Genomic DNA, 26958 nt, shown 5'->3' with positions numbered 1-26958 from the left:
AAGTGTAATTTTTGAATTATTCTTCTAGTTAAGTAATTTTGACATCGCGCGTATGTGATAAAATCCATTACATAACTCGGGATAAAATAGAAAAGTCTCGTTTTCGTGTGTTTATTGACCACGGGTTCGCCTCGGGTCAACAAAAATTACACGAAAACTCTACTTTTCATCTTTTTAACTGCGCCTTTCTGAATTACTTTGACGATTTTGTGTGCAAACTAATTATAGTCAACCTCACAAAAGCGGAATATTATTTAAATTCCCTACAGATGCGACAACAAATTTTAAAATTTTCACATGCTTTTATTTTCCTTGACTTCAAGTATAAATATTTCCAGGTTACTCAAACTATTTCTCTCACTTTTCCAATAGCATTTGAAATGTTACTGTTTTCTTAAAAAATATTTCAAAAACTACCGCTCTTTGCGAAGCTTTCTCGTCTGGACACGAAGTTCATCTCTATATATACAGTCATCTGTTGTCGACAACGACATAAAATGAGCGATGAACTCTGGTTGTGTGTTTCATATAATAAAATGTTTGTTAAAACCGTTGAAGTAAAAGATTTTTTACGTCGAAAATAATTAAAACGAGTGAAGTAATAGATTTAGAAGATGTTCTTATTCTTATATCGATAGAGACCTATGCTGTTTGTAAATCTTTTAGCCACAACTTTAAACGTTTACCAAAAATACAATTCAGAGTAAAATCATAACCATACCTACGTGCAACGTACTTCGATCATAGTCGACAGAGTTGTCTTCAGAGTACTATTTTGTATGAAATTGTTTTTTTACAGTGTTTCGCAGTTGTGTAATACACTGACGAGTTTCAGTACCGTATTTAGAGTACAACTGATGCTTGAAGTGCGTTGGTACGTGTCAATTACTAAGGAAATTGTGTAAGGCAATTGATCTAAAATAAACTGTGACTCGGAACTTCGAAAGTCTGATTGTGCTTATCATAATACACACTAATTAAATTAAATCGAATAATAATTTTGCTCAACATTATACCTTTCTGTACTCGAAATGATTCAGGGAAAATCATAAATGTGGAAAGTTCATTAATCAACTTTCAATGAAATCAAATTTATTTCGGGAACACACACCATCACCTTTTTTCATTAAAAGCCATTCATAGAAAAAATATATAAATTAATGGCAAAAAAATCACTTAATTGAATTTATTAAAGGAAATAACGCGCCCAATGCCAAAATACCATTGATCGATGACATTCGCGAATAAAACCAATTTCCATTCTTTATTCGCACTGTTTTCCATTAAAAAAATCCATATTAGATGTATAGATACAAGAACCACCATCATCTATATGATACAATATGTATATATAGTAATAGTATACATGCATGTACACATATAGGAGAGCTGATACTTTTTGGTATTTAAAGCCACAAATCTTTTCTGCTTGTCTGAACGAATTTCCAGTTTCGATTTTTCACTTTTCAGAGTGTTGTTTAGGTTTTTATATATTTTTGTGTTTCTTTTCAGCAAAGTGCGTGGGAGTTGATTGAGGTATTGCTTGCGGTGTACACAAAGTAAAAGTTAATGTCATCTTCACATAATTTCACACCACAAATAGAGGCAAGCGGGCCTGGGTCTTGCACAAAACCCGCGTTCGAATCAAAGCCGTTTGCGGTTTCGAAGCATTAAATGTTTTGGTGTCTTGTTTTTATCTCCTTTGAAAGGTTTTCTTTTTTATTAAAAAGTAACGCCGATTTTCACAGTATCAAAGTCGACAACTGGTACCCCAAACAATCATCTCAAACCAAATTTAAACATTAAATTTTAACGAGTCCGCACTCACACATTGGTCAAGTTAAATTTCTTTTTATTTTATAATAAGCGGAGCTGCTGACTAATCTTTAGAATATGATATTGTTGCTAACAGCCATAATTTACCATGAAGTTCATGGTTGAGCTGGATGGGATGCTCACTGTAACACATCATATTACAATACCAATTTGTTGAAGAGTGAGCAAGTAAGGGCAGTAAGTCACTTGTAGATTACTATATGAAGAGGTGAAAAAGTTCATTTTGATGTCGGGTGCCCTGCTCAACTATACTCCACGCCCACACTAAAACGAACAAGTACCAGCATATAACTACCTAACAAATTTGATTATTTCCAGAAGGAAGAAAAGCCAAGAGTTGCATTAATATGGGAATATCTGAACCCTCACCCCCTCGGGAATGCTGTCAATGTGAATAAGTTTAGTCATTGTATTGTTACACTTATATTACAAACATAAATCGACCAGACCATTCTGACCCTAAGAATAACCCAAAGACAAACATCCAAAATTTATGTACACACAGTGAATGGGTGTATACTGTATACTGTAAACCATCATGGTTATTATGATCTAATTTAGTAAAACTTACTTTTTGACCGGAATTTTACCGGACTTATCAACTTGAAGACAAAGTTTGGTGTGTGCTTTCTGCAGAAACAATGTTGCCGAACCATTCAGTTGTGTTGAACTGTAAGCTAATCGCATCAGTTCATCGGTCCAATTCTAAAAATAGAAAACGAGAAAAGTTTTAGCAAAATGTTGATTTTGGTTTGGAGAAAGAAAAAAAGAATTTTATTTCTATTCTAATTTCGTGGAAGTTAATTGTTGTTTTTTCCTACATTTTTTTTTGCTTGCATTGTAAAATGTTAATTTTACGGGCGGCATTGTATAGTGAAAATTTAAATTCGGTACCTACCTACCTAGCTACAACATAACAATGGATTTTATGTTGAGCTGGATTTAAAGGTGAAAATGGCTTAGGTCAGATTTAGAATTTGGAATTTTAGCCTTTCTGTTGGCTTTCAAATAAATATTGATGCGTCATAAACCATGCTATATACGCGATTCAAATTAACTATTAAATTGAAATAAGTTTCTATTAAGTGTGCCTGATGAGTTCGCGAGTCAATAAATCGATTTTAAACATTCCTTGTCTCACTCATTCGGCCGTAGTGAAAATTCGACAGAGAATATCTGTGTAACGCAATGTTAAATCACGCAATGTTAAATCACTACATACTCATATGCTTTGTAAAAATGTGACTTTATATAGCTTTCAACATCACATTGGCAGTCGTATCTTGTATTTTCTCACCAAAAGTCGAGAAAAATGGCATATTAAAATTCTAATCCAAATATCTTAATTGTTCAATTAAATACTGACCAGCACGAACATCTGTAACCAACACCGACGACACAATACGCGATTAGTTCTAGCTAGTGTTGTCTTATAGGTAAAACTGATGAAGTAGAAGAACTAAATCGATCGAAAACTAAATACTAATTGAACAATAGAAGTAACAGATTTAATGGTCTGGCTTTCAATTTGAAAAAGTGACGCTGCAAATTATGATTTTTTGGTATTTAGACAACACATTAGGAAGATCCTGTTCTCGCAGTGTGATCTATTAAAAATGAAGGACAACAGAAGTGTTTTTCCATGGAGCATTTGACTCTTTATTTTTGCTCTAAACTGTATTCAAGGTGAAGTAACATCATTTGCGACAGACGTTTCTCATCCATATTCATCTATAGAAGTGAAGTCATCAATACAATAAAATATCAATTTCGTAGTCAAGAATTGATTCTAAAGCTCAAGCCAAGATAACGTATGTAATTGTCGTAAGATTTTTCTATCACTTGCCGCGAAAGCGTCAACAATGCATCAGCGATTCAAATGAAACAGATTTGGAAACATTTTCGTGGGAAGCCTTAGGCGGGTAAATTAATTTCCAATCAACAATATTACAATGGCTGTAATGATTACCAAATGAAATTTTCTATTTACGTAAATATCTTCGAGAAAAACCAATCAATGTATTTGAATGGCATCAAATGAAAGAAGTCCAATTAGTTGAAGTCTCATGCAAAATTGAATAAAGCGAATCTGGTCTAAAGCGATAGATTTAAATTCAAATACAAAATTGGCACTAAAATATCATTTATTAATGGAAAATTGACTTCTATCGCCGAATAGAAATACTACCCGTCACTGTGGACGAGACATCCTTTTTTTTTCAAATTTATGAAATATTAAAGCGATTGGAAATATTATGCGCATAAATTTAGACGAAAAAAAAGATTCATTTTCGATTCGTGCTCATGTGGTTACATTTAAATCGATCATTTCGAATTTTCACTACAATTACGTGCTCGCCGAGAGCTGCTTGTATTATATTTATAAAAAGTTGTAAAATTTATGAAATTCAGAAATTTAACACATTGTTGTAGAGTTGTTTCATCTTTTCAGTTTTCTATTATAAATAAACGAAATTGAATCAAAATAAGCATCATTAGCATAACCTTAATGTGCTGTACATGATCTGCGGTTAACCGTTTAGAAACAGTAAACGAATTGCCGTAATCATAGAATCTGTAACTTCTTTTGTTCAAGATTTTCGCCTACAACAAAATCTGTTACATCATTGGGTTTAACATACTTTCCACTATAAGACCATATTACCCGGAGGTCATTTCTTATTGTCATAGCTGTTGATAGCCAATGGCAAGCATTTGATCCAATGATGACTCCAAAAACAAGCACAAATTCAATTTTTTATGTTGGTAAATATATGCCACTATGTTACGGACGTTCCATACAAAAATCGGTTCTAGTGCCTGTTATTGGAGTGCGTTGATTGCTGTCATGAAGAGTGTGAGATGTAAAATCTAGGGATTATCTACGTTATAGTTACAATCACGAAATGGTAACATCTAGACCTGTCATTTGACATCCAAATTTTAGATTTAGGTCTCCATTGATATGACTTAAAAATGTTTCAAAATGCTTCAAAATGCGTCTGCCGCACTTGTGTGAAGTTAGTTAGTTAAATTTGTGTAAACTAATATAATACGTATTCAAAAACCTTTATCTTTAAGGTGTAATCTGAGAGGTAGTAAGATAGGTAGAGCAACTTAAATCTCACCTACACAAGTGGATTTTACCAGAGAGAATATTTTCTTGAATTTACAATAAACTTTCCATATTTTCCATAATTTTTTATTCAATCTAATAGCATCATAAAAAAATCAAATCGTAATTTAGCCGGTCTATGGCGCTCATAAAATATGTGAAAAGTGGAAAGAATTTTTTCGATTGACCTGAACGTTTCAGTTTTTTCTTTATCGTGTTATCGGCTCGAAGCAATAAACTGGTTATTTTACACCACTGGCAGACGCTGAATAAATTTGTCGTGGCAATAAAATTGTAGACATTGTGCTGCCTGCTATTCCTGCGTATTTCAATGCCGACACAAATTATGTTTTTCAAATCCCTTTCATTCGTACGGTTTACATTTTCCTTTTTTCAAATATTTTTCCGCAGTTGACCTTGACCTTGTCATTAACTTAACTATTTTCTCCGGGTTCAGTATTATTGCTGACTTGAATGATATAATTATCAAAGCCGAAATTAAGTCATATTGTCAGTAAGCCTTATTGATCGAATCAAACTAATGTTCTAAGCTGATAAGATAGGCTGATAAAATGAATCTTTGCGCGACAATTTTATCTACATGGGTAGTACAGCGGTTTTGTTCCAACACGACATAAAAGCCCACAAAGTTAATATTTTTTTCCCCCACCTCCTACAAACCATTTTATACAAACAAATTATTCAATCGAAAACAAAATTCCTTTTCTTTAAACGAATCACTGTGACATGTACGTACAACTTGAGGGAGGGTTTTATTCTAAAGAATTTCCATTACCGGAAAATTTCTAATATTTGTGCACGTCGGCGTTGATTAAATTAATGATTTTAGAAAAGTGTTATATTTGAATAATACAATAACTTTTCGGTTTGCGTTATAAATCATTTACTCTTAATGGTTAGGCATGTTATACGATGCGTATGGAATTTATACGAAAATATATAGAGATATTTTCGGTTAAGAAATTGTAATCTCCTTTTGAAGCACTTACGTCACACTTAAAATTTGGCTTTTATCCTTGTTTATGGTTATGTTATGTACATATTTATTATCTATCGGTAAACGAGTTTAATAATAATTTATATGGGGAACGTTGTGTATGACAAAACAGCCATCGTGCGTGGCGTCAGTTAAATTAAATGACTTAATAGGAGTCGAATCAAAAGGTTATTTTTTTTAAGAAGAAGAAACACATTCGAGAATAGCAAAGAAAAGCGCATTAAACCAAGGTATAAACTTTAACGGATTTTTTTTTAAGATCGGCAATTAACTTTTGTTACAAGCGTTGAGCCGTAAATTTTCCTTTCTTGAAAACAGATGCAGTTCCTTTTTTATTTGAATTCTGTGACTGAGATATTAAGAAAATATTTTAATGTCTGACATTCTACTAAATTGTACAAAATGTAATACTCGAATGTCGTTAAAACGTATGAATGTAAAGTGTTTCCATTTTGCATAAAAATGTTAAATCTGTCATCCACATCTGAGGAATATCTTTATAAGGGAAGACCGATAAATGCAAACAGCACAAAGTATGGAGGGTGCGGGAAATGCAACCATTTGCTCAGACAGAAAGCGGAAGATAAAAAAAATGAGATTTGGTTAGAGAAGACAAAATGAAACTCGGGAGGAGTTAATCTATGAAACACGATTTACAGTTTTCAGTTGGTAAAAATTATGGATCTTGCGAATTTGTAACTCTTGAAAGTGGACTGGCTATTTTTAACGATGGTTTACTTACATGTACAAATGAACGCTTAATATGTTCGCTAATTGGCTAGTGTTGAAGGTTCAAAGGTCGAAAAAGATTTACATTTCAACAGCTCATTAAGAAACCGCAATAGGACGACAGTAATCACAAACAAATCATCTTAGTCTTGATTTCGACTTACGAAAAAAGCACTAAGTTGTCTCTTCGTTTACACTTTAAACAATAGAAAAAAACGTGGTTTACCTAAAACGGAGGCAAAACGGAGAAGTTTCTTTTTACAAAAATAAGCAATGAACTCTGACAGTTCTTATAGCTGAATGTACATACTAAAGAAGTACTAGATTCACAAAGAGTGCTTTCGGTGCATCCTTCAATATCCAACCGAATAGCGAATATTCGAATTGAAATTGAATGTTGCCGTCATTGTTTATGTGTACAAACGGGACAACGGACTGCTTAAGGGGTCTCTAGTCAGAACCGGTAAAACATTTAAAACAATTCTTTTTGTAAACCCATGAAGGGTTCAGGGCTGAGCTAGATCATTACGTTTCCTCATCGAACATATCGTACAGCACTGATGAAAATTGTTCCACTCCTTAAAAATGCATCACGAAACAAAAATTAAATGCACGGACTAAATCAACTGTCTCATTAGCTGGGACTAGAAATTCATTACCAAAAACGGAACGAGCTGGAAGCTCAAATTAACACAAAAACTTGCTAAAATCGCTCTCGAATATCCCACTTCAACGTCAATTAGATGCTAATATCGATCGTTACTAATACCTTCAATTATTTCATTTTTAAGTGAACAAAATGCAATTAAATTTGAGAGGAATACATTTATGTGGAGCAATAAATTCTGCAAAACGGATTCGACAAAATACCACCGACAGCATTGACAATAGATATGTTCGAATATGTGAACGGTTGCATTCACTTCGATAAATTCGGTATTTTGCCAGACAAGGCAGAGCGAAAATTGACGTTATCATGGAATAGAACTACCGCGATATTGTTCCGTACATTGTAACATTTCTATATTGTTATTTGCTCACATTTGCAGATTTCCAGTAATGCTGTTTACATGTCCGTATTTTTTCAATACTGGCATGGTAGGTAGGTATAGGTAACACAAAATGTGGCATGGGATTTTTTATTAAATAATTCATAAAAAAAAGAATAAATCAACGGGGGTCTGATGGTGGTTTCTAGTTGAGTGGAGGATTATTGTAGGTTTTATTGCATCTACCTGAATTTTCAATAATTTTTTGGTTTATTATTTCAAGCTATATTGAGGCTACAGGTCATGGTTTGTTTTAATTGAGGCATCGAAGTGACAACTGAACGTCCGGTCAAGAGTTAATTGTTCGATTACAGTTTAATCAGAATATTTGGTTAGAAATGAGAAACTACAACAGAGAGAAGAATTTTCAGAAACAGTCATCTGTTGTCGACAGCGATTGCAAACGTTATAACAAATGAAGTAAAAGATCTACATACAAAAACAACTGAGTACTTTCAACAAAAGATTTAACAGATTTTAAAATGCAGTCACACCGTTAGTTTTATTTTTAATTAGGATTAGAACGCGTGAATTATCGCTTAAAGCTTCGCCTTGAAGATAAGATATGCTGAAACATGAACAAATCTTCTTTTACCCCTTGATTCATCAGTGACAATATTTTTTCGACTAAAATTTGATGGAAATTAATAGCATAGCCAACATTTTTAGCTTTTAATAGACTGACCTATATAATCTGGAAACCAAACACCGTACCTAATAATTTGATTGCCAATAATAGCCGAAGAAGGTTACAAGTTGAATTTTCTTCTGTGGCACATACATAAACATAATCGAATGTATAGATGACGAGAAACATGATTCACTTACATTCACGGACATCATTCTGCTGACGTAATTAGAAGATGAAATGTTGTGTATCAATAACGTCAAGTATTTATTAAGCGAGACAGAGAAATGTTTCGTGACATCCATGTAATGGAGGTAGCGCAACTGGGGTAAAACATATAGAAAGGGATTGCATACCTTGCTATAGAGTAGTATTGTTCATATTTTTAGGGGCTAATGGCTTTGCTTTCTCGCTCAATACTTGGCTCAACCAAGTCTTGCTCTAGAGTAAGGTTTGACTGGACACACTTTTTTTCATTGTCGATTACATGTCGTTTAACCTTGACTAAGATGGAAGATCTAGCCCTTGTTGTTTCTCTGAATGTTCTGTTTCCTAAGATCTACAACGTTCACAATGCTAGCACTGAGAATGATTCAGGGATATTAGCAATATGAGTGCACGTGCACGGTGACTATTCATAAACATTCGTTGTTAGAAATTCCTAAAGTAAATCTTCGCAAACCAATAGAAAACAAAACTTCGGAAACTTCTTCGTTCACCCTTCAATCGCCCGTATTAGCGAATGATACAATTTAACTACATACTTTCATTGCACACACACGCTCCAAATTAAAATAACAATCCAATTCACCAAATTACGATACTTTATACATAGCAACATAGTTTGAAGCAAATTGTACAAAATAAAATGTGAAATTCAATTTCCAGAATGAGAATGCCTTTTCCAACATCTTACATGAAACATTTTATTCCACACACGCGTTTAACTGCAATCCAAAATTGAAAACTTTTTCATATTCAATTGGAAATGGCGCCATGGAAAATTTGTTTTCCGTTTATTTTTTGTTTTCTTGCCATTCGCAATTTTATTGCAAATTCGAAGTAAAATAAAAGTTTAAGCTTCATTAGAGTACTTTCGCTATGTATATAAAAATACGTGGATCTTGTAGCTAAGGTCTAAAGCAAGTATTTGACATATAAAATGACTATTCCAAGTTTATGTGGCTGAAATGTTTGAAGTAAAATTTTCGTTGTCAACATAACTCTCAGCATTATTTACTTAAATGTTTATCGATGCAAAATGGATTGGTGCAGTTACCTAATTTTACATTATTTATATGAGTTGATCCGAAACAAATTGTCGTCCCAACGCACACTCGAGTAAAAACTCACAGAGACATTAATCCAGTGCCTATTTTTTGGAAAATATTTTCATGATTTTTCGGATATTTTCTTAGGCTTTCCCATTTCCTTACAGTGATAAACTCTCTAAATTATCGTCTTTTCCTAAATTTCTTATTTCTCTATATATTCGTTGTGGAGAAATGAGAGAAGTTGGAGAAATAAGACATTTAAAAATGACGGTCATTTAGAGAGTTTATCACAGTAATATGGAAAAATGAAGGAAAATATTTTCACAAAAATAGTTCCTGCATGAATCTGCATGAAACATGCATCCACACGTGCATATTTTTAGTATCTATCCTTTGACAACTTCTTGCCCCCAGAGGCGTAAATGCTTGGAACTGGAGTGGCTAAAGGGACTGGAAATAGAAGATTTCGTCCTTATTTGGACATTTTGCCGAGTAGAAGTTTGTATCTTACACGCAAAGTTTTGAGGCCGATTTCGAGCTGTTTAATTGTTTCCTCAAACGACATTCCGCACACCTCGTTTACACACATCGCGGAGAAAGTGTCTTTCGCCAAACAGTATCACTGGACAATATTTCCTCATGTTACAATCAATACATAATCAATACATAAGTAACGATTACGTGGATACCATTAAGTTTATACTTTGATTGCAGATGATGAGATTTTTCCATTTATAAGCTATCGACTTCCCGATATTCAAAGTTTTTGCTTTTGAAAAAGGGAATGTAATTTATTGTATAATCCTTCAGAGCATTACGTCATCTGTAAATTCTGCATCGATTGGATTGTCCTGTTTTGCGCTACTGTTCTTCTTACTTCCGAGAATAAAAAATCCGTATTTCGCAATATATAATTGAATAGAAAATTGACATAAAAAAGGAAATCCATCCATCAATTGAATTTATATTCAAAAGAATTCATATTTCACAGTATCGATTGAAAATGCATCATTTCTGTAATTATACTATACACATTCAGTGGAAAAAATTTCACAAATCGCATTCATGAATATTGTGCTGTCGCATTATATCATGGTGTACGCAAGCCTGAGGGTGTCATACATAAATGTATTTTGGTTATTCGCTTGTTTTTAATGCTGATCAAACATGGGAAAACTGCATTTCAATCAAATCAATTAGCTATTAAAAACTGTAACGAGACTTGACGCTGGAGGATGTTTAATGCGAAAATAAAAACCCATTACGACCCTTATGTGTTTTTTATTAATTAGATTTTTCTGTAAATAATGTTCAGGTTAAAATGCTCTCGTTAGGAGTATACCATTGTGGTCAAAATATTGAGAGGATTGAAAGTGTGCGGAAACGAAAAAGTAATGATGCCGCACTGGAAGTGGTTTTTAGCCCCGTACGAAGTACGATGGGGCTTATAGGATTACGATGCCGTGTGTAATTGATGGAATTCGAAGCAGACGGTAAGGGCAAAGTGTTTGCCTATGTTCATAGATAACGAATCCGCAATAAAAATTTTGTCCGTCCGTCCGTCTGTCACGTCGATATCTTGAGTAAATCAAATCCGATTTCAAAAATTTTTTTTTCCTTGAAAGATAGTCAAAATAGTGAGGCTAAGTTCGAAGATGGGCGATTTTGGGTCGACCCTTCCGGAGCTGGGGCCCAATAAGTGCCTAACTGTTTTTCGACGATATCTCCAGACATTTAAGAACTACACTTGTAAGTGATACGTCAAATGAAAGGTATTTACAATACCGATCGACAAAAAAAAAGTTTATGAAAATTGGATGACCGACTCGTGAGTTAGACCCCTTGGTGTGAACTAGGTACAGGGCGGCAAGCCGTTTTTGCTTGTAGGTTGGCTAAATTTGAACGGATTTAGATGGATTTTGATTTATTAGATAGGTATTGACCGTACCAATCAGGGAAAAAAAAGTTTATGAAATTCGATTCACCGGAGCGTGAGCTAGGTCTCTTGGAGTGAGCTTATATGTGGCTACTCGGCCGTACAGTGAAGGTGGTGTTTTTTGTTAATATCTCGAGTAAACTTTGACCGAATTTCAATTTTTTTTTTGTTTGAAAGGTACTAACGAATGTAAAGCAGCCGTACTACTTTCCACCTCCTAACAAAATGGCCGTCGGCCGCCATTTTGGATTTTTGTAAAATCAATATAAATCGGTGAAAATGATACTTACTTAATTTTAGGTCAATTCGAAATTTGTGTTACATTTGAAAGGAACGTCGTACGGGGCTTCGTAATTGCGCTATGCGAGTAGGGCGACGGACGAACTAGGGTCACGTACGCAATAGATGTACGGGTTTGTACGGGGCTCAGTCGCAGCAAACGCTCCGACTGTTCTGACGGCTCGTTTTTTAATCAGCCCACCCTAACGGCTTTGTTTGTCGATGTGTAGTAGAGAATATTCAATTGATCACTTAGCATCGAAATTCAATTCTTTATGTAAATTCGTTATAAGTTTACGACGAATCGACACAACGCTAAATTGTAGCCTAAATTTGTGCAAAAAATGATATATTTTCGATGATAACTTCGCATTTGCGTCCGTTCTGGAAAAAGTAGGACCATTGTTTCGTGTTAAAATGTGTTTGCTTTGAGTATAAATAATAATTGTTTGCACCGGCACCTACTACGAGAAAGCGCAATGGTTCACTAAAATTGGAACAAATTCTGAGTTTTCTCGTAGTAGGCTACATCACCACAAGGATTTTAGTACATTACTATACCAGTGAAGTAATTTGATATCTCGTATCCAGGGCTTCAGCCCGGGGTACTTTTACTCATCGTGATACGAGATATCAAATTATTTCACCTGTAAAGTATGGCGTTTTACTTTACGAGCGAGGGAAAGGGTCTTCACTAGTGAGGGAAAGGCCACATTACCTCACTAGTAAAGTAAATCATTTTTACTCAACACTTTTGGACACAACGCGATGGGCCCACTCTTTCCAGAAAGGACACGGATACAAAGTTATCATCGAAAATATTAACATTTTTTGCACAAAGTTAGGCTACAATTTATAGTGTTGTATCGATTCGTCTTAAAATAATTTTCAAATGCAACAGCTGGGTTCGCTACGTCTGGAAAATATCGTAAAATTTGTTTGATTGTTATTTATTGAGCGGTTCTTCTTATAATGTACTTGTTGAAGCTAAAGGTAACCCAGACGCTGATTCTGCATATGAATGTTAGTTTAGGACTGAAAGATATTATATTTCTGCAAAATTCTAATTGAAAAATATTCAGACATCCGCTGAAAAAACTTATGGTTATCAATTATGGGCCATTACAGCATAATGTGCTATAATATGTGTTGTAGTTAAAAATAAAAACCCACCGAGTTTCTTATGGTATGAAGACTCTTAATGAGATAGAAAATTGAATTTTATTTTTATTGGTTGCTGTTGTTTTATTTTCAAACTATAAATTCTTTTTAAATTTAAATTTGAGAGAAAATGTGTATTTTACGGACACACCGTCGAACGGTTTTTCGCATAGAGTCAGCTTTAAGTGAATTACTTCTTGAAGTGTTTGAAAGTTTCATGGTGAATCTGAACATTTTTTTATTGAAAGATGTGTGCCTTAAATAGGAATTATGTAGATGAAACGATACTGAACTTAAAGCGTTGCATTTTACACCAAATAAGAACGAAAGTTTTTTCATCCGTTAATAACCGTTTTAATACACGAAACAAACGTATCAATTTGTTTCAAAAATTTTCAAAACCAGAACGAAGTGACAGTTGCAAAGAGATATAGTTATTTGTTCAACGAGGAAAAGAAAACTTGGAAATGTAATTTTAAGGTGTTGTTTGTGGCCAGAGCGTAGCGAGTGCCAAAATTCACCAAAAAGAAAATGCGATTTCCAACTTTTTCCCCGAGTTTTTCAACGTTTTTCACAACAAAGGCTTCTGAAGTTTCAACGGCGCGGCGGGGAGAAAATTACTACTATGTGAAAAACAAGAGGTGATAAAATCGTTATTTTCTTACCTGAACTGTCATCAGAGAGAACGTCAACAAAACACAATTTTTTTACCGCATTTGAGTGGAGAAAATAAGGAAATTCACGTCATGTGGATGAAAATGATTTAGAAAAAAACCTCGGAAAACCCGGACAAACACTTCTACGTAAATAACCATTAAAGTATGAAGCTCATAATATGAAATTTATTCTATATAAACAGACATGTTAGCCGGACATATACGGCGGTTCCAGCCAACTACAAGTTGCCTTGAAGCGTTGAGATCACAACAGCCGAAACGCCTAACTTCCTTCTATATCGATCGGGACTGTGTCTTTCGTATCGTAATAATTTTTTTTTTCTCTAATTCTTATTGTAGGTGGCTAAACAGCGGCGGCTAAAATTATCTGAATGTAAATTAACTGAATTGACCTTTCCAGTCGAATCGCTCCCGATAATATTTGTATGACAATAGTCACTACAAGCATTTTCCGTTAAATAGCCATAAAATATCATTATAACCTTTTTCCAGCAATACGCTGTCATATGGAAAATGATAAATGAGAATATATAGTTGATATGCACAGCTGATATGAATAATCTCAATTCGCAAAGGTGTTACGGTGGTTGTCGATTAATCATATGAAAGAAAAAGCATATTAATCAATTTGTGTGAATACAAATGATAAATGCAGCTAGCTTGATGGTTCATACATTATATTTATTGTTATATCGATGGAACAATGGCAATTACGGATCGCTTATTGATATTTTTCATGTCTCCGGTGCAAAATAATTACTTTCACGTTTGAACACCACTTGGGGAGAATTGGAAGAGAATCGGTTAAAAAATCTGATCTTTTACCAACATAATAATTAATTCGACTTGCTGCTTGCTTGTTGTCACTCTCGCTTCTTCTTTTTTTTTTTTAACTTTTGTTATGAGATTCACACGGAAAAAAAAATTAAAAAAAAAAAAAGAATTGTTTGCTAGAAATATATTTATAGTTGTGACAAATATATTTATATTTGTCACAAAATTTCAGGTAATTTGCTTGTCACAATTATATTTAATTATTTGTGACAAATATGTAAATATTTGTTACAAATATATTTAATTATTTATGACGAATTATTAAAAAAATATTTGTGGCAAATAATTAAATATATTTCGGACAAATATTTATATATTTGTAACGAATATAGTTAATTATTTGCTACAAATGTTTATCTAATATATTCGCCACAAATATTTATATATTCGATACCAATTTTTTACATTAAATTGGTATTGAATATTTCTTTTTTTTTCCGTGCAGTGACTTAATCGCTTTTGATACAAAATTGAAAAAAACGTATATCATTGATCCCACAATCCGTCATGAAATCAACGACTCGGATTAAAACTTCAAAACAGTCGAAGAAAAGTGTTTGATACAGCAAAAAATGGATTCCATTTTATAAAGAAAATAGTACATTACTATACCAGTGAAGTAATTTGATATCTCGTATCCAGATGAGTAAAAGTATCCGAGGGCTTTAGCCCGAGGAACTTTTACTCATCGTGATACGAGATATCAAATTATTTCACGTGTAAAGTATGGCGTTTTACTTTACGAGCGAGGGAAAGGGTCTTCACTAGTGAGGGAATGGCCACATTACCTCACTAGTAAAGTAAACACATTTAACTCTAGTGCTTGGCCCGTAAAAAGAAGAAAAAGAAGAAAGTTAATCCAATTTAAAATCATTAACCGATGAAAGTTTGAGTATTACAATTCACTTGATCCGTAATCACATTTGAGAAGAGTTTTGCACTAACTGTCACAATAGTTATTTATACAACCGAGTGATAAATGCTTTTTTAGGCTCTAGATGGGTAGATTCAACATCGTGTGCCTAAAAAAGCATTTATCTATCGGTTATATACAACGTTTTTCGCAATAACGTCAAAGGAAAGTCCTACTTTTCGTCACTTGTTGCGAAAAAAGACATTTCCTAAATAAAAAAAAATCGGTTCATGCATACGTCTCCTCATTTATAATTAATTTAACCACTGGGCAGCACATACCTACTATTAACAAATTATTTTCTCTGGTAATTACAGACTTTATTGTCTGATCACCGATCTCAAAATCATCACAGTTGTGTAATCAAGATGTTATTGGCAATAAAAAGTAACTTATTTAGAACTTTCATACCTGTTCGTATTTTATATCCCATTCTAAAAGTGCTGAGTTCATCCCATATAAAATTGTAATTTCATTTTCTTCCTCTTAAAACACAAAACAGTAAATCTTTTCTGCACGATGATGCCATCTCTCAAATATGAATAAGTAAAAAGCAGCTCTCATCTCATATTCTTAGATAGAAAAACTCTTCCATTCTTCTACGATATAAGGAATGCTTCTTGCTGCTGCAAGTAAATCAATCAATGTTCTATGAACTGCCAACAGAGAAACATCGTGAAAAATGAATCGTTTGGTCTTCTGAAGTATACTCGTTATTCACAACAGCTTATAACTAATAAATTAAGTTATAGTAACAGGATTTTTCATTCTTTTCATTGAAATACCAGAGTGTACAATTGGAACAACAGAAAGTATATTATCTGAAGACAGGGAAATTAAACCATTATAAGTATTATAATCCATTAACAAAACGAGAGTCATTAGACAATTCTACAATACACAAACAAAAATCGAAGAGTAAGTTAAAACATTATTCTATTCAGTTTTATCAATGAACATTTCGTTCTATTATTATGACACTGCAATTGAGCGACCATATTGCATAATATCCGCAGGCGTATTTCAATTCAAAAATAGTCATTTTATTAAACAAAACTGGAATGCACTTATTGAGACAGCAATAAACAATTAAATATTTTTGAAGATTCTGGTAAACATATCTAAAGTCAATAACCGAGCCACACAGGTTTTAAAACTACATGCAATTAAGAAGACATCAATTCGATAAACTATACCGGCTACAGTATCGATCAATGGAGGCCACAATATAAAAGAATAGGTAATTCCAATGGTCTGGCAAATGTAATTCAGCCTTAAGTGTAGTAAGTACCACATTTGGTAAAATGTTCAAAAGTGTAATAGGCATTTGTTTAATTACATGTGTTCTATCATATCCAACAAGTGACCTAAAATATCAGAGTGATCAAATAAGTCAACATGAACCACCCACGACGGTTTTAAGTAATATTAGTGTAAACGGATACACAGGCTGCAGATGTGAATGTAGTGCCTCATCAATTAGTTCATCCCAACAAAACACAGCTTCCAGTTCATCCACGTCAGTAGATTCCAGTTCGTCCGTATCAGAAAGTGAATCATCTAATTTATCGCATGGACACACTAGCTCAACTGCAATAGATTCGAGTTCATCAGTTTCGGAAAGCGAATCATCTAATTTATCGCATGGACACACTAGCACAAATGCAATAGATTCGAGCTCGTCAGTTTCGGAAAGCGAATCATCTAATTTATCGCATGGCCATACTAGCTCAACTGCAATAGATTCGAGTTCATCAGTTTCGGGAAGCGAATCATCTAATTTATCGCATGGACACACTAGCTCAACTGCAACAGATTCTAGTTCATCAGTTTCGGAAAGCGAATCATCTAATTTATCGCATGGCCATACTAGCTCAACTGCGATAGATTCGAGCTCGTCAGTTTCGGGAAGCGAATCATCTAACTTATCACATGGTCATACTAGCTCAACTGCAATAGATTCGAGTTCATCAGTTTCGGAAAGCGAATCATCTAATTTATCGCATGGACACACTAGCTCAACTGCAACAGATTCCAGCTCATCAGTTTCGGGAAGCGAATCATCTAATTTATCACATGGCCATACTAGTTCAACTGCAATAGATTCGAGTTCATCAGTTTCGGGAAGCGAATCATCTAACTTATCACATGGCCATACTAGCTCAACTGCAATAGATTCGAGCTCGTCAGTTTCGGAAAGCGAATCATCTAATTTATCGCATGGCCATACTAGCTCAACTGCAATAGATTCGAGTTCATCAGTTTCGGGAAGCGAATCATCTAATTTATCGCATGGACACACTAGCTCAACTGCAATAGATTCGAGCTCGTCAGTTTCGGGAAGCGAATCATCTAACTTATCGCATGGACACACTAGCACAAATGCAATAGATTCGAGCTCGTCAGTTTCGGAAAGCGAATCATCTAATTTATCGCATGGCCATACTAGCTCAACTGCAATAGATTCGAGTTCATCAGTTTCGGGAAGCGAATCATCTAATTTATCGCATGGACACACTAGCTCAACTGCAATAGATTCTAGTTCATCAGTTTCGGAAAGCGAATCATCTAATTTATCGCATGGCCATACTAGCTCAACTGCGATAGATTCGAGCTCGTCAGTTTCGGGAAGCGAATCATCTAACTTATCACATGGCCATACTAGCTCAACTGCAATAGATTCGAGTTCATCAGTTTCGGAAAGCGAATCATCTAATTTATCGCATGGACACACTAGCTCAACTGCAACAGATTCCAGCTCATCAGTTTCGGGAAGCGAATCATCTAATTTATCACATGGCCATACTAGTTCAACTGCAATAGATTCGAGTTCATCAGTTTCGGGAAGCGAATCATCTAACTTATCACATGGCCATACTAGCTCAACTGCAATAGATTCGAGCTCGTCAGTTTCGGAAAGCGAATCATCTAATTTATCGCATGGCCATACTAGCTCAACTGCAATAGATTCGAGTTCATCAGTTTCGGGAAGCGAATCATCTAATTTATCGCATGGACACACTAGCTCAACTGCAATAGATTCGAGCTCGTCAGTTTCGGGAAGCGAATCATCTAACTTATCACATGGCCATACTAGCTCAACTGCAATAGATTCGAGCTCGTCAGTTTCGGGAAGCGAATCATCTAACTTATCACATGGCCATACTAGCTCAACTGCAATAGATTCGAGTTCATCAGTTTCGGAAAGCGAACAATCTAATGTATCGCATGGACACACTAGCTCAACTGCAATAGATTCGAGTTCATCAGTTTCGGGAAGCGAATCATCTAATTTATCGCATGGACACACTAGCTCAACTGCAATAGATTCTAGTTCATCAGTTTCGGAAAGCGAATCATCTAACTTATCACATGGCCATACTAGCTCAACTGCAATAGATTCGAGTTCATCAGTTTCGGAAAGCGAACAATCTAATGTATCGAATGGACACACTAGCTCAACTGCAATAGATTCGAGTTCATCAGTTTCGGGAAGCGAATTATCTAATTTATCACATGGCCATACTAGCTCAACTGCAATAGATTCGAGTTCATCAGTTTCGGAAAGCGAATCATCTAATTTATCGCATGGACAAACTAGCACAAATGCAATAGATTCGAGCTCGTCAGTTTCGGAAAGCGAACAATCTAATGTATCTCATGGACACACTGCCTCAACTGCAATAGATTCGAGTTCATCAGTTTCGGAAAGCGAACAATCTAATATATCACATGGACACACTAGCTCAACTGCAATAGATTCGAGTTCATCAGTTTCGGGAAGCGAATCATCTAATTTATCGCATGGACACACTAGCTCAACTGCAACAGATTCCAGCTCATCAGTTTCGGGAAGCGAATCATCTAATTTATCACATGGCCATACTAGCTCAACTGCAATAGATTCGAGTTCATCAGTTTCGGAAAGCGAACAATCTAATGTATCGCATGGACACACTAGCTCAACTGCAATAGATTCGAGTTCATCAGTTTCGGGAAGCGAATCATCTAATTTATCGCATGGACACACTAGCTCAACTGCAATAGATTTGAGTTCATCAGTTTCGGGAAGCGAATCATCTAATCTATCACATGGCCATACTAGCTCAACTGCAATAGATTCTAGTTCTTCAGTTTCGGAAAGCGAATCATCTAATTTATCACATGGCCATACTAGCTCAACTGCAATAGATTTGAGCTCGTCAGTTTCGGGAAGCGAATCATCTAACTTATCACATGGCCATACTAGCTCAACTGCGATAGATTCTAGTTCATCAGTTTCGGGAAGCGAATCATCTAATTTATCACATGGCCATACTAGCTCAACTGAAATAGATTCGAGCTCGTCAGTTTCGGAAAGCGAATCATCGAATTTATCGCATGGACACACTAGCTCAACTGCAATAGATTCGAGTTCATCAGTTTTGGGAAGCGAATCATCTAACTTATCACATGGCCATACTAGCTCAACTGCAATAGACTCTAGTTCATCAGTTTCGGGAAGCGAATCATCTAATTTATCGCATGGCCATACTAGCTCAACTGCAATAGATTCGAGTTCATCAGTTTCGGGAAGCGAATCATCTAATCTATCACATGGCCATACTAGCTCAACTGCAATAGATTCTAGTTCTTCAGTTTCGGAAAGCGAATCATCTAATTTATCGCATGGACACACTAGCTCAACTGCAACAGATTCCAGCTCATCAGTTTCGGGAAGCGAATCATCTAATTTATCACATGGCCATACTAGTTCAACTGCAATAGATTCGAGTTCATCAGTTTCGGGAAGCGAATCATCTAATTTATCACATGGCCATACTAGCTCAACTGCAATAGATTCGAGCTCGTCAGTTTCGGAAAGCGAATCATCTAATTTATCGCATGGCCATACTAGCTCAACTGCAATAGATTCGAGTTCATCAGTTTCGGGAAGCGAATCATCTAATTTATCGCATGGACACACTAGCACAAATGCAATAGATTCGAGCTCGTCAGTTTCGGAAAGCGAATCATCTAATTTATCGCATGGCCATACTAGCTCAACTGCAATAGATTCGAGTTCATCAGTTTCGGGAAGCGAATCATCTAATTTATCGCATGGACACACTAGCTCAACTGCAATAGATTCGAGCTCGTCAGTTTCGGGAAGCGAATCATCTAACTTATCACATGGCCATACTAGCTCAACTGCAATAGATTCGAGTTCATCAGTTTCGGAAAGCGAATCATCTAATTTATCGCATGGACACACTAGCTCAACTGCAATAGATTCGAGTTCATCAGTTTCGGGAAGCGAATCATCTAATCTATCACATGGCCATACTAGCTCAACTGCAATAGATTCTAGTTCTTCAGTTTCGGAAAGCGAATCATCTAATTTATCGCATGGACACACTAGCTCAACTGCAACAGATTCCAGCTCATCAGTTTCGGGAAGCGAATCATCTAATTTATCACATGGTCATACTAGTTCAACTGCAATAGATTCGAGTTCATCAGTTTCGGGAAGCGAATCATCTAATTTATCACATGGCCATACTAGCTCAACTGCAATAGATTCGAGCTTGTCAGTTTCGGAAAGCGAATCATCTAATTTATCGCATGGCCATACTAGCTCAACTGCAATAGATTCGAGTTCATCAGTTTCGGGAAGCGAATCATCTAATTTATCGCATGGACACACTAGCACAAATGCAATAGATTCGAACTCGTCAGTTTCGGAAAGCGAATCATCTAATTTATCGCATGGCCATACTAGCTCAACTGCAATAGATTCGAGTTCATCAGTTTCGGGAAGCGAATCATCTAATTTATCGCATGGACACACTAGCTCAACTGCAATAGATTCTAGTTCTTCAGTTTCGGAAAGCGAATCATCTAATTTATCGCATGGACACACTAGCTCAACTGCAACAGATTCCAGCTCATCAGTTTCGGGAAGCGAATCATCTAATTTATCACATGGCCATACTAGTTCAACTGCAATAGATTCGAGTTCATCAGTTTCGGGAAGCGAATCATCTAATTTATCACATGGCCATACTAGCTCAACTGCAATAGATTCGAGCTCGTCAGTTTCGGAAAGCGAATCATCTAATTTATCGCATGGCCATACTAGCTCAACTGCAATAGATTCGAGTTCATCAGTTTCGGGAAGCGAATCATCTAATTTATCGCATGGACACACTAGCTCAACTGCAATAGATTCGAGCTTGTCAGTTTCGGGAAGCGAATCATCTAACTTATCACATGGCCATACTAGCTCAACTGCAATAGATTCTAGTTCTTCAGTTTCGGAAAGCGAATCATCTAATTTATCGCATGGACACACTAGCTCAACTGCAACAGATTCCAGCTCATCAGTTTCGGGAAGCGAATCATCTAATTTATCACATGACCATACTAGTTCAACTGCAATAGATTCGAGTTCATCAGTTTCGGGAAGCGAATCATCTAATTTATCACATGGCCATACTAGCTCAACTGCAATAGATTCGAGCTCGTCAGTTTCGGAAAGCGAATCATCTAATTTATCGCATGGCCATACTAGCTCAACTGCAATAGATTCGAGTTCATCAGTTTCGGGAAGCGAATCATCTAATTTATCACATGGCCATACTAGCTCAACTGCAATAGATTCGAGTTCATCAGTTTCGGGAAGCGAATCATCTAATTTATCACATGGCCATACTAGTTCAACTGCAATAGATTCGAGCTCGTCTGCTTCTGAAAGCGAATCATCGAATTTATCGCATGGACACACTAGCTCAACTGCAATAGATTCGAGTTCATCAGTTTTGGGAAGCGAATCATCTAACTTATCACATGGCCATACTAGCTCAACTGCAATAGACTCTAGTTCATCAGTTTATGGAAGCGAATCATCTAATTTATCGCATGGCCAGACTAGCTCAACTGCAATAGATTCGAGTTCATCAGTTTCGGGAAGCGAATCATCTAATTTATCGCATGGACACACTAGCTCAACTGCAATAGATTCGAGCTCTTCAGTTTCGGGAGGCGAATCATCTAACTTATCACATGGCCATACTAGCTCAACTGCAATAGATTCGAGTTCATCAGTTTCGGAAAGCGAACAATCTAATGTATCGCATGGACACACTAGCTCAACTGCAATAGATTCGAGTTCATCAGTTTCGGGAAGCGAATCATCTAATTTATCACATGGCCATACTAGCTCAACTGCAATAGATTCGAGTTCATCAGTTTCGGGAAGCGAATCATCTAATTTATCACATGGCCATACTAGTTCAACTGCAATAGATTCGAGCTCGTCTGTTTCTGAAAGCGAATCATCGAATTTATCGCATGGACACACTAGCTCAACTGCAATAGATTCGAGTTCATCAGTTTTGGGAAGCGAATCATCTAACTTATCACATGGCCATACTACCTCAACTGCAATAGACTCTAGTTCATCAGTTTCGGGAAGCGAATCATCTAATTTATCGCATGGCCATACTAGCTCAACTGCAATAGATTCGAGTTCATCAGTTTCGGGAAGCGAATCATCTAATATATCACATGGACACACTAGCTCAACTGCAATAGATTCGAGTTCATCAGTTTCGGGAAGCGAATCATCTAATTTATCACATGGCCATACTAGCTCAACTGCAATAGATTCTAGTTCTTCAGTTTCGGAAAGCGAATCATCTAATTTATCGCATGGACACACTAGCTCAACTGCAACAGATTCCAGCTCATCAGTTTCGGGAAGCGAATCATCTAATTTATCACATGGCCATACTAGTTCAACTGCAATAGATTCGAGTTCATCAGTTTCGGGAAGCGAATCATCTAATATATCACATGGACACACTAGCTCAACTGCAATAGATTCGAGTTCATCAGTTTCGGGAAGCGAATCATCTAATTTATCACATGGCCATACTAGCTCAACTGCAATAGATTCTAGTTCTTCAGTTTCGGAAAGCGAATCATCTAATTTATCGCATGGACACACTAGCTCAACTGCAACAGATTCCAGCTCATCAGTTTCGGGAAGCGAATCATCTAATTTATCGCATGGCCATACTAGCTCAACTGCAATAGATTCGAGTTCATCAGTTTCGGGAAGCGAATCATCTAATATATCACATGGACACACTAGCTCAACTGCAATAGATTCGAGTTCATCAGTTTCGGGAAGCGAATCATCTAATTTATCACATGGCCATACTAGCTCAACTGCAATAGATTCTAGTTCTTCAGTTTCGGAAAGCGAATCATCTAATTTATCGCATGGACACACTAGCTCAACTGCAATAGATTCTAGTTCATCAGTTTCGGGAAGCGAATCATCTAACTTATCACAGGGCCATACTAGCTCAACTGCAATAGATTCTAGTTCTTTAGTTTCGGAAAGCGAATCATCTAACTTATCACATGGCCATACTAGCTCAACTGCAATAGATTCGAGCTCGTCAGTTTCGGAAAGCGAATCATCTAATTTATTGCATGGCCATACTAGCTCAACTGCAATAGATTCTAGTTCATCAGTTTCGGAAAGCGAATCATCTAATTTATCGCATGGCCATACTAGCTCAACTGCGATAGATTCGAGCTCGTCAGTTACGGGAAGCGAATCATCTAACTTATCACATGGCCATACTAGCTCAACTGCAATAGATTCGAGTTCATCAGTTTCGGAAAGCGAACAATCTAATGTATCGCATGGACACACTAGCTCAACTGCAATAAATTCGAGTTCATCAGTTTCGGGAAGCGAATCATCTAATTTATCGCATGGACACACTAGCTCAACTGCAATAGATTCTAGTTCATCAGTTTCGGGAAGCGAATCATCTAACTTATCACATGGCCATACTAGCTCAACTGCAATAGATTCTAGTTCTTTAGTTTCGGAAAGCGAATCATCTAATTTATCACATGGCCATACTAGCTCAACTGCAATAGATTCGAGCTCGTCAGTTTCGGAAAGCGAATCATCTAATTTATCGCATGGCCATACTAGCTCAACTGCAATAGATTCTAGTTCATCAGTTTCGGGAAGCGAATCATCTAATTTATCGCATGGCCATACTAGCTCAACTGCGATAGATTCGAGCTCGTCAGTTTCGGGAAGCGAATCATCTAACTTATCACATGGTCATACTAGCTCAACTGCAATAGATTCGAGTTCATCAGTTTCGGAAAGCGAACAATCTAATGTATCGCATGGACACACTAGCTCAACTGCAATAGATTCGAGTTCATCAGTTTCGGGAAGCGAATCATCTAATTTATCGCATGGACACACTAGCTCAACTGCAATAGATTCCAGTTCATCAGTTTTGGGAAGCGAATCATCTAACTTATCACATGGCCATACTAGCTCAACTGCAATAGATTCTAGTTCTTCAGTTTCGGAAAGCGAATCATCTAATTTATCGCATGGCCATACTACCTCAAGTGCAATAGATTCGAGTTCATCAGTTTCGGGAAGCGAATCATCTAATTTATCACATGGCCATACTAGCTCAACTGCAATAGATTCGAGCTCGTCAGTTTCGGAAAGCGAATCATCTAATTTATCGCATGGCCATACTAGCTCAACTGCAATAGATTCGAGTTCATCAGTTTCGGGAAGCGAATCATCTAATTTATCGCATGGACACACTAGCTCAACTGCAATAGATTTGAGTTCATCAGTTTCGGAAAGCGAATCATCTAATTTATCGCATGGCCATACTAGCTCAACTGCAATAGATTCGAGTTCATCAGTTTCGGGAAGCGTATCATCTAATTTATCACATGGCCATACTAGCTCAACTGCAATAGATTCGAGTTCATCAGTTTCGGGAAGCGAATCATCTAATTTATCACATGGCCATACTAGTTCAACTGCAATAGATTCGAGCTCGTCAGTTTCGGAAAGCGAATCATCTAATTTATCACATGGCCATACTAGCTCAACTGCAATAGATTCGAGTTCATCAGTTTCGGGAAGCGAATCATCTAATTTATCACATGGCCATACTAGTTCAACTGCAATAGATTCGAGCTCGTCAGTTTCGGAAAGCGAATCATCTAATTTATCACATGGCCATACTAGCTCAACTGCAATAGATTCGAGTTCATCAGTTTCGGGAAGCGAATCATCTAATTTATCACATGGCCATACTAGTTCAACTGCAATAGATTCGAGCTCGTCAGTTTCGGAAAGCGAATCATCTAATTTATCGCATGGACACACTAGCTCAACTGCAATAGATTCGAGCTCATCAGTTTCGGAAAGCGAATCATCTAATTTATCGCATGGCCATACTAGCTCAACTGCAATAGATTCGAGTTCATCAGTTTCGGGAAGCGAATCATCTAATTTATCGCATGGACACACTAGCTCAACTGCAATGGATTCGAGTTCATCAGTTTCGCAAAGCGAATCATCTAATTTATCGCATGGCCATACTAGCTCAACTGCAATAGATTCGAGCTCGTCAGTTTCGGAAAGCGAATCATCTAATTTATCGCATGGCCATACTAGCTCAACTGCAATAGATTCGAGTTCATCAGTTTCGGGAAGCGAATCATCTAATTTATCACATGGCCATACTAGCTCAACTGCAATAGATTCGAGCTCGTCAGTTTCGGAAAGCGAATCATCTAATTTATCACATGGCCATACTAGCTCAACTGCAATAGATTCGAGTTCATCAGTTTCGGGAAGCGAATCATCTAATTTATCACATGGCCATACTAGCTCAACTGCAATAGATTCGAGTTCATCAGTTTCGGGAAGCGAATCATCTAATTTATCACATGGCCATACTAGCTCAACTGCAATAGATTCGAGTTCATCAGTTTCGGGAAGCGAATCATCTAATTTATCACATGGCCACACTAGCTCAACTGCAATAGATTCGAGCTCGTCAGTTTCGGAAAGCGAATCATCGAATTTATCGCATGGACACACTAGTTCAACTGCAATAGATTCGAGTTCATCAGTTTCGGAAAGCGAATCATCGAATTTATCGCATGGGCATGCTAGCTCAACTGCAATAGGAAGTGAATCATCCACAAATGGAAGTACTTGGTTATCTAAGATTCGTGGAAAATTGCGTAAAAAGTGTACTTGCGAATATCTGGATCCACTAACAGGTTTTACAGAGACTATAGTTGAAACGAAGTAAGACTGACAGTATTTACAGAAGTTAAATTTAAATGTGAGATGAATATAAACATTTTTGAATAAATAGCAAATAAGTATTCTTTAATTTCCGTTTGATTTTACAGACAAGTGCAGCAATGCAACAAAATTTCTATAAGTTTTTTTGATAACCCACTAGTATTACAGTCAAACTTGTGTATTATGATTAAGCTATCCATACAAAGCATATGGGGTGTCGACTGATAAATTAGAACTTCTTCGTCGACTTATTTTGAGAATTGTAGGCTTCATCATCTAACTTCTTACTCCTCGATGGAGCATAGAATTTTGAGAATAATCAACCTCAATAATAAGTCCAAATTTCTGTCCCTC

The 26958-nt window shown here is 36.2% G+C and overlaps 2 protein-coding genes across 3 annotated transcripts in view; one reads left to right on the top strand and one right to left on the bottom strand.

Moving 5' to 3' along the window:
• The window catches only part of LOC119066414 (1-phosphatidylinositol 4,5-bisphosphate phosphodiesterase classes I and II), a 106587-nt gene that overhangs the window by 24262 nt on the left and 55367 nt on the right, over window positions 1-26958 (bottom strand). For both annotated transcript variants that reach the window (XM_037168886.1, XM_037168887.1), the window contains exon 5: window positions 2408-2541. In XM_037168886.1, the coding sequence (XP_037024781.1) occupies window positions 2408-2541 (134 nt within the window). The remainder of the gene's footprint in view (window positions 1-2407; window positions 2542-26958) is intronic.
• Window positions 16739-26672, top strand: LOC119066413 (uncharacterized threonine-rich GPI-anchored glycoprotein PJ4664.02-like). The gene has a single exon (XM_037168885.1). The coding sequence runs from the start codon at window positions 16754-16756 to the stop codon at window positions 26606-26608; it is 9855 nt and encodes a 3284-aa protein (XP_037024780.1). The 5' UTR covers window positions 16739-16753; the 3' UTR covers window positions 26609-26672.

This window comes from Bradysia coprophila, chromosome IV (assembly GCF_014529535.1).
Source record: "Bradysia coprophila strain Holo2 chromosome IV, BU_Bcop_v1, whole genome shotgun sequence".
NCBI lineage: Eukaryota > Metazoa > Arthropoda > Insecta > Diptera > Sciaridae > Bradysia > Bradysia coprophila.
Note: the sequence above shows the minus strand (reverse complement) of the source record. Positions and strands in the feature narration are given on the sequence as shown.

Coding starts and splice junctions, on each gene's coding strand:
- LOC119066413 (XM_037168885.1), top strand. CDS start 16,754: ATGTTCAAAAGTGTAATAGGCATTTGTTTAATTACATGTGTTCTATCA.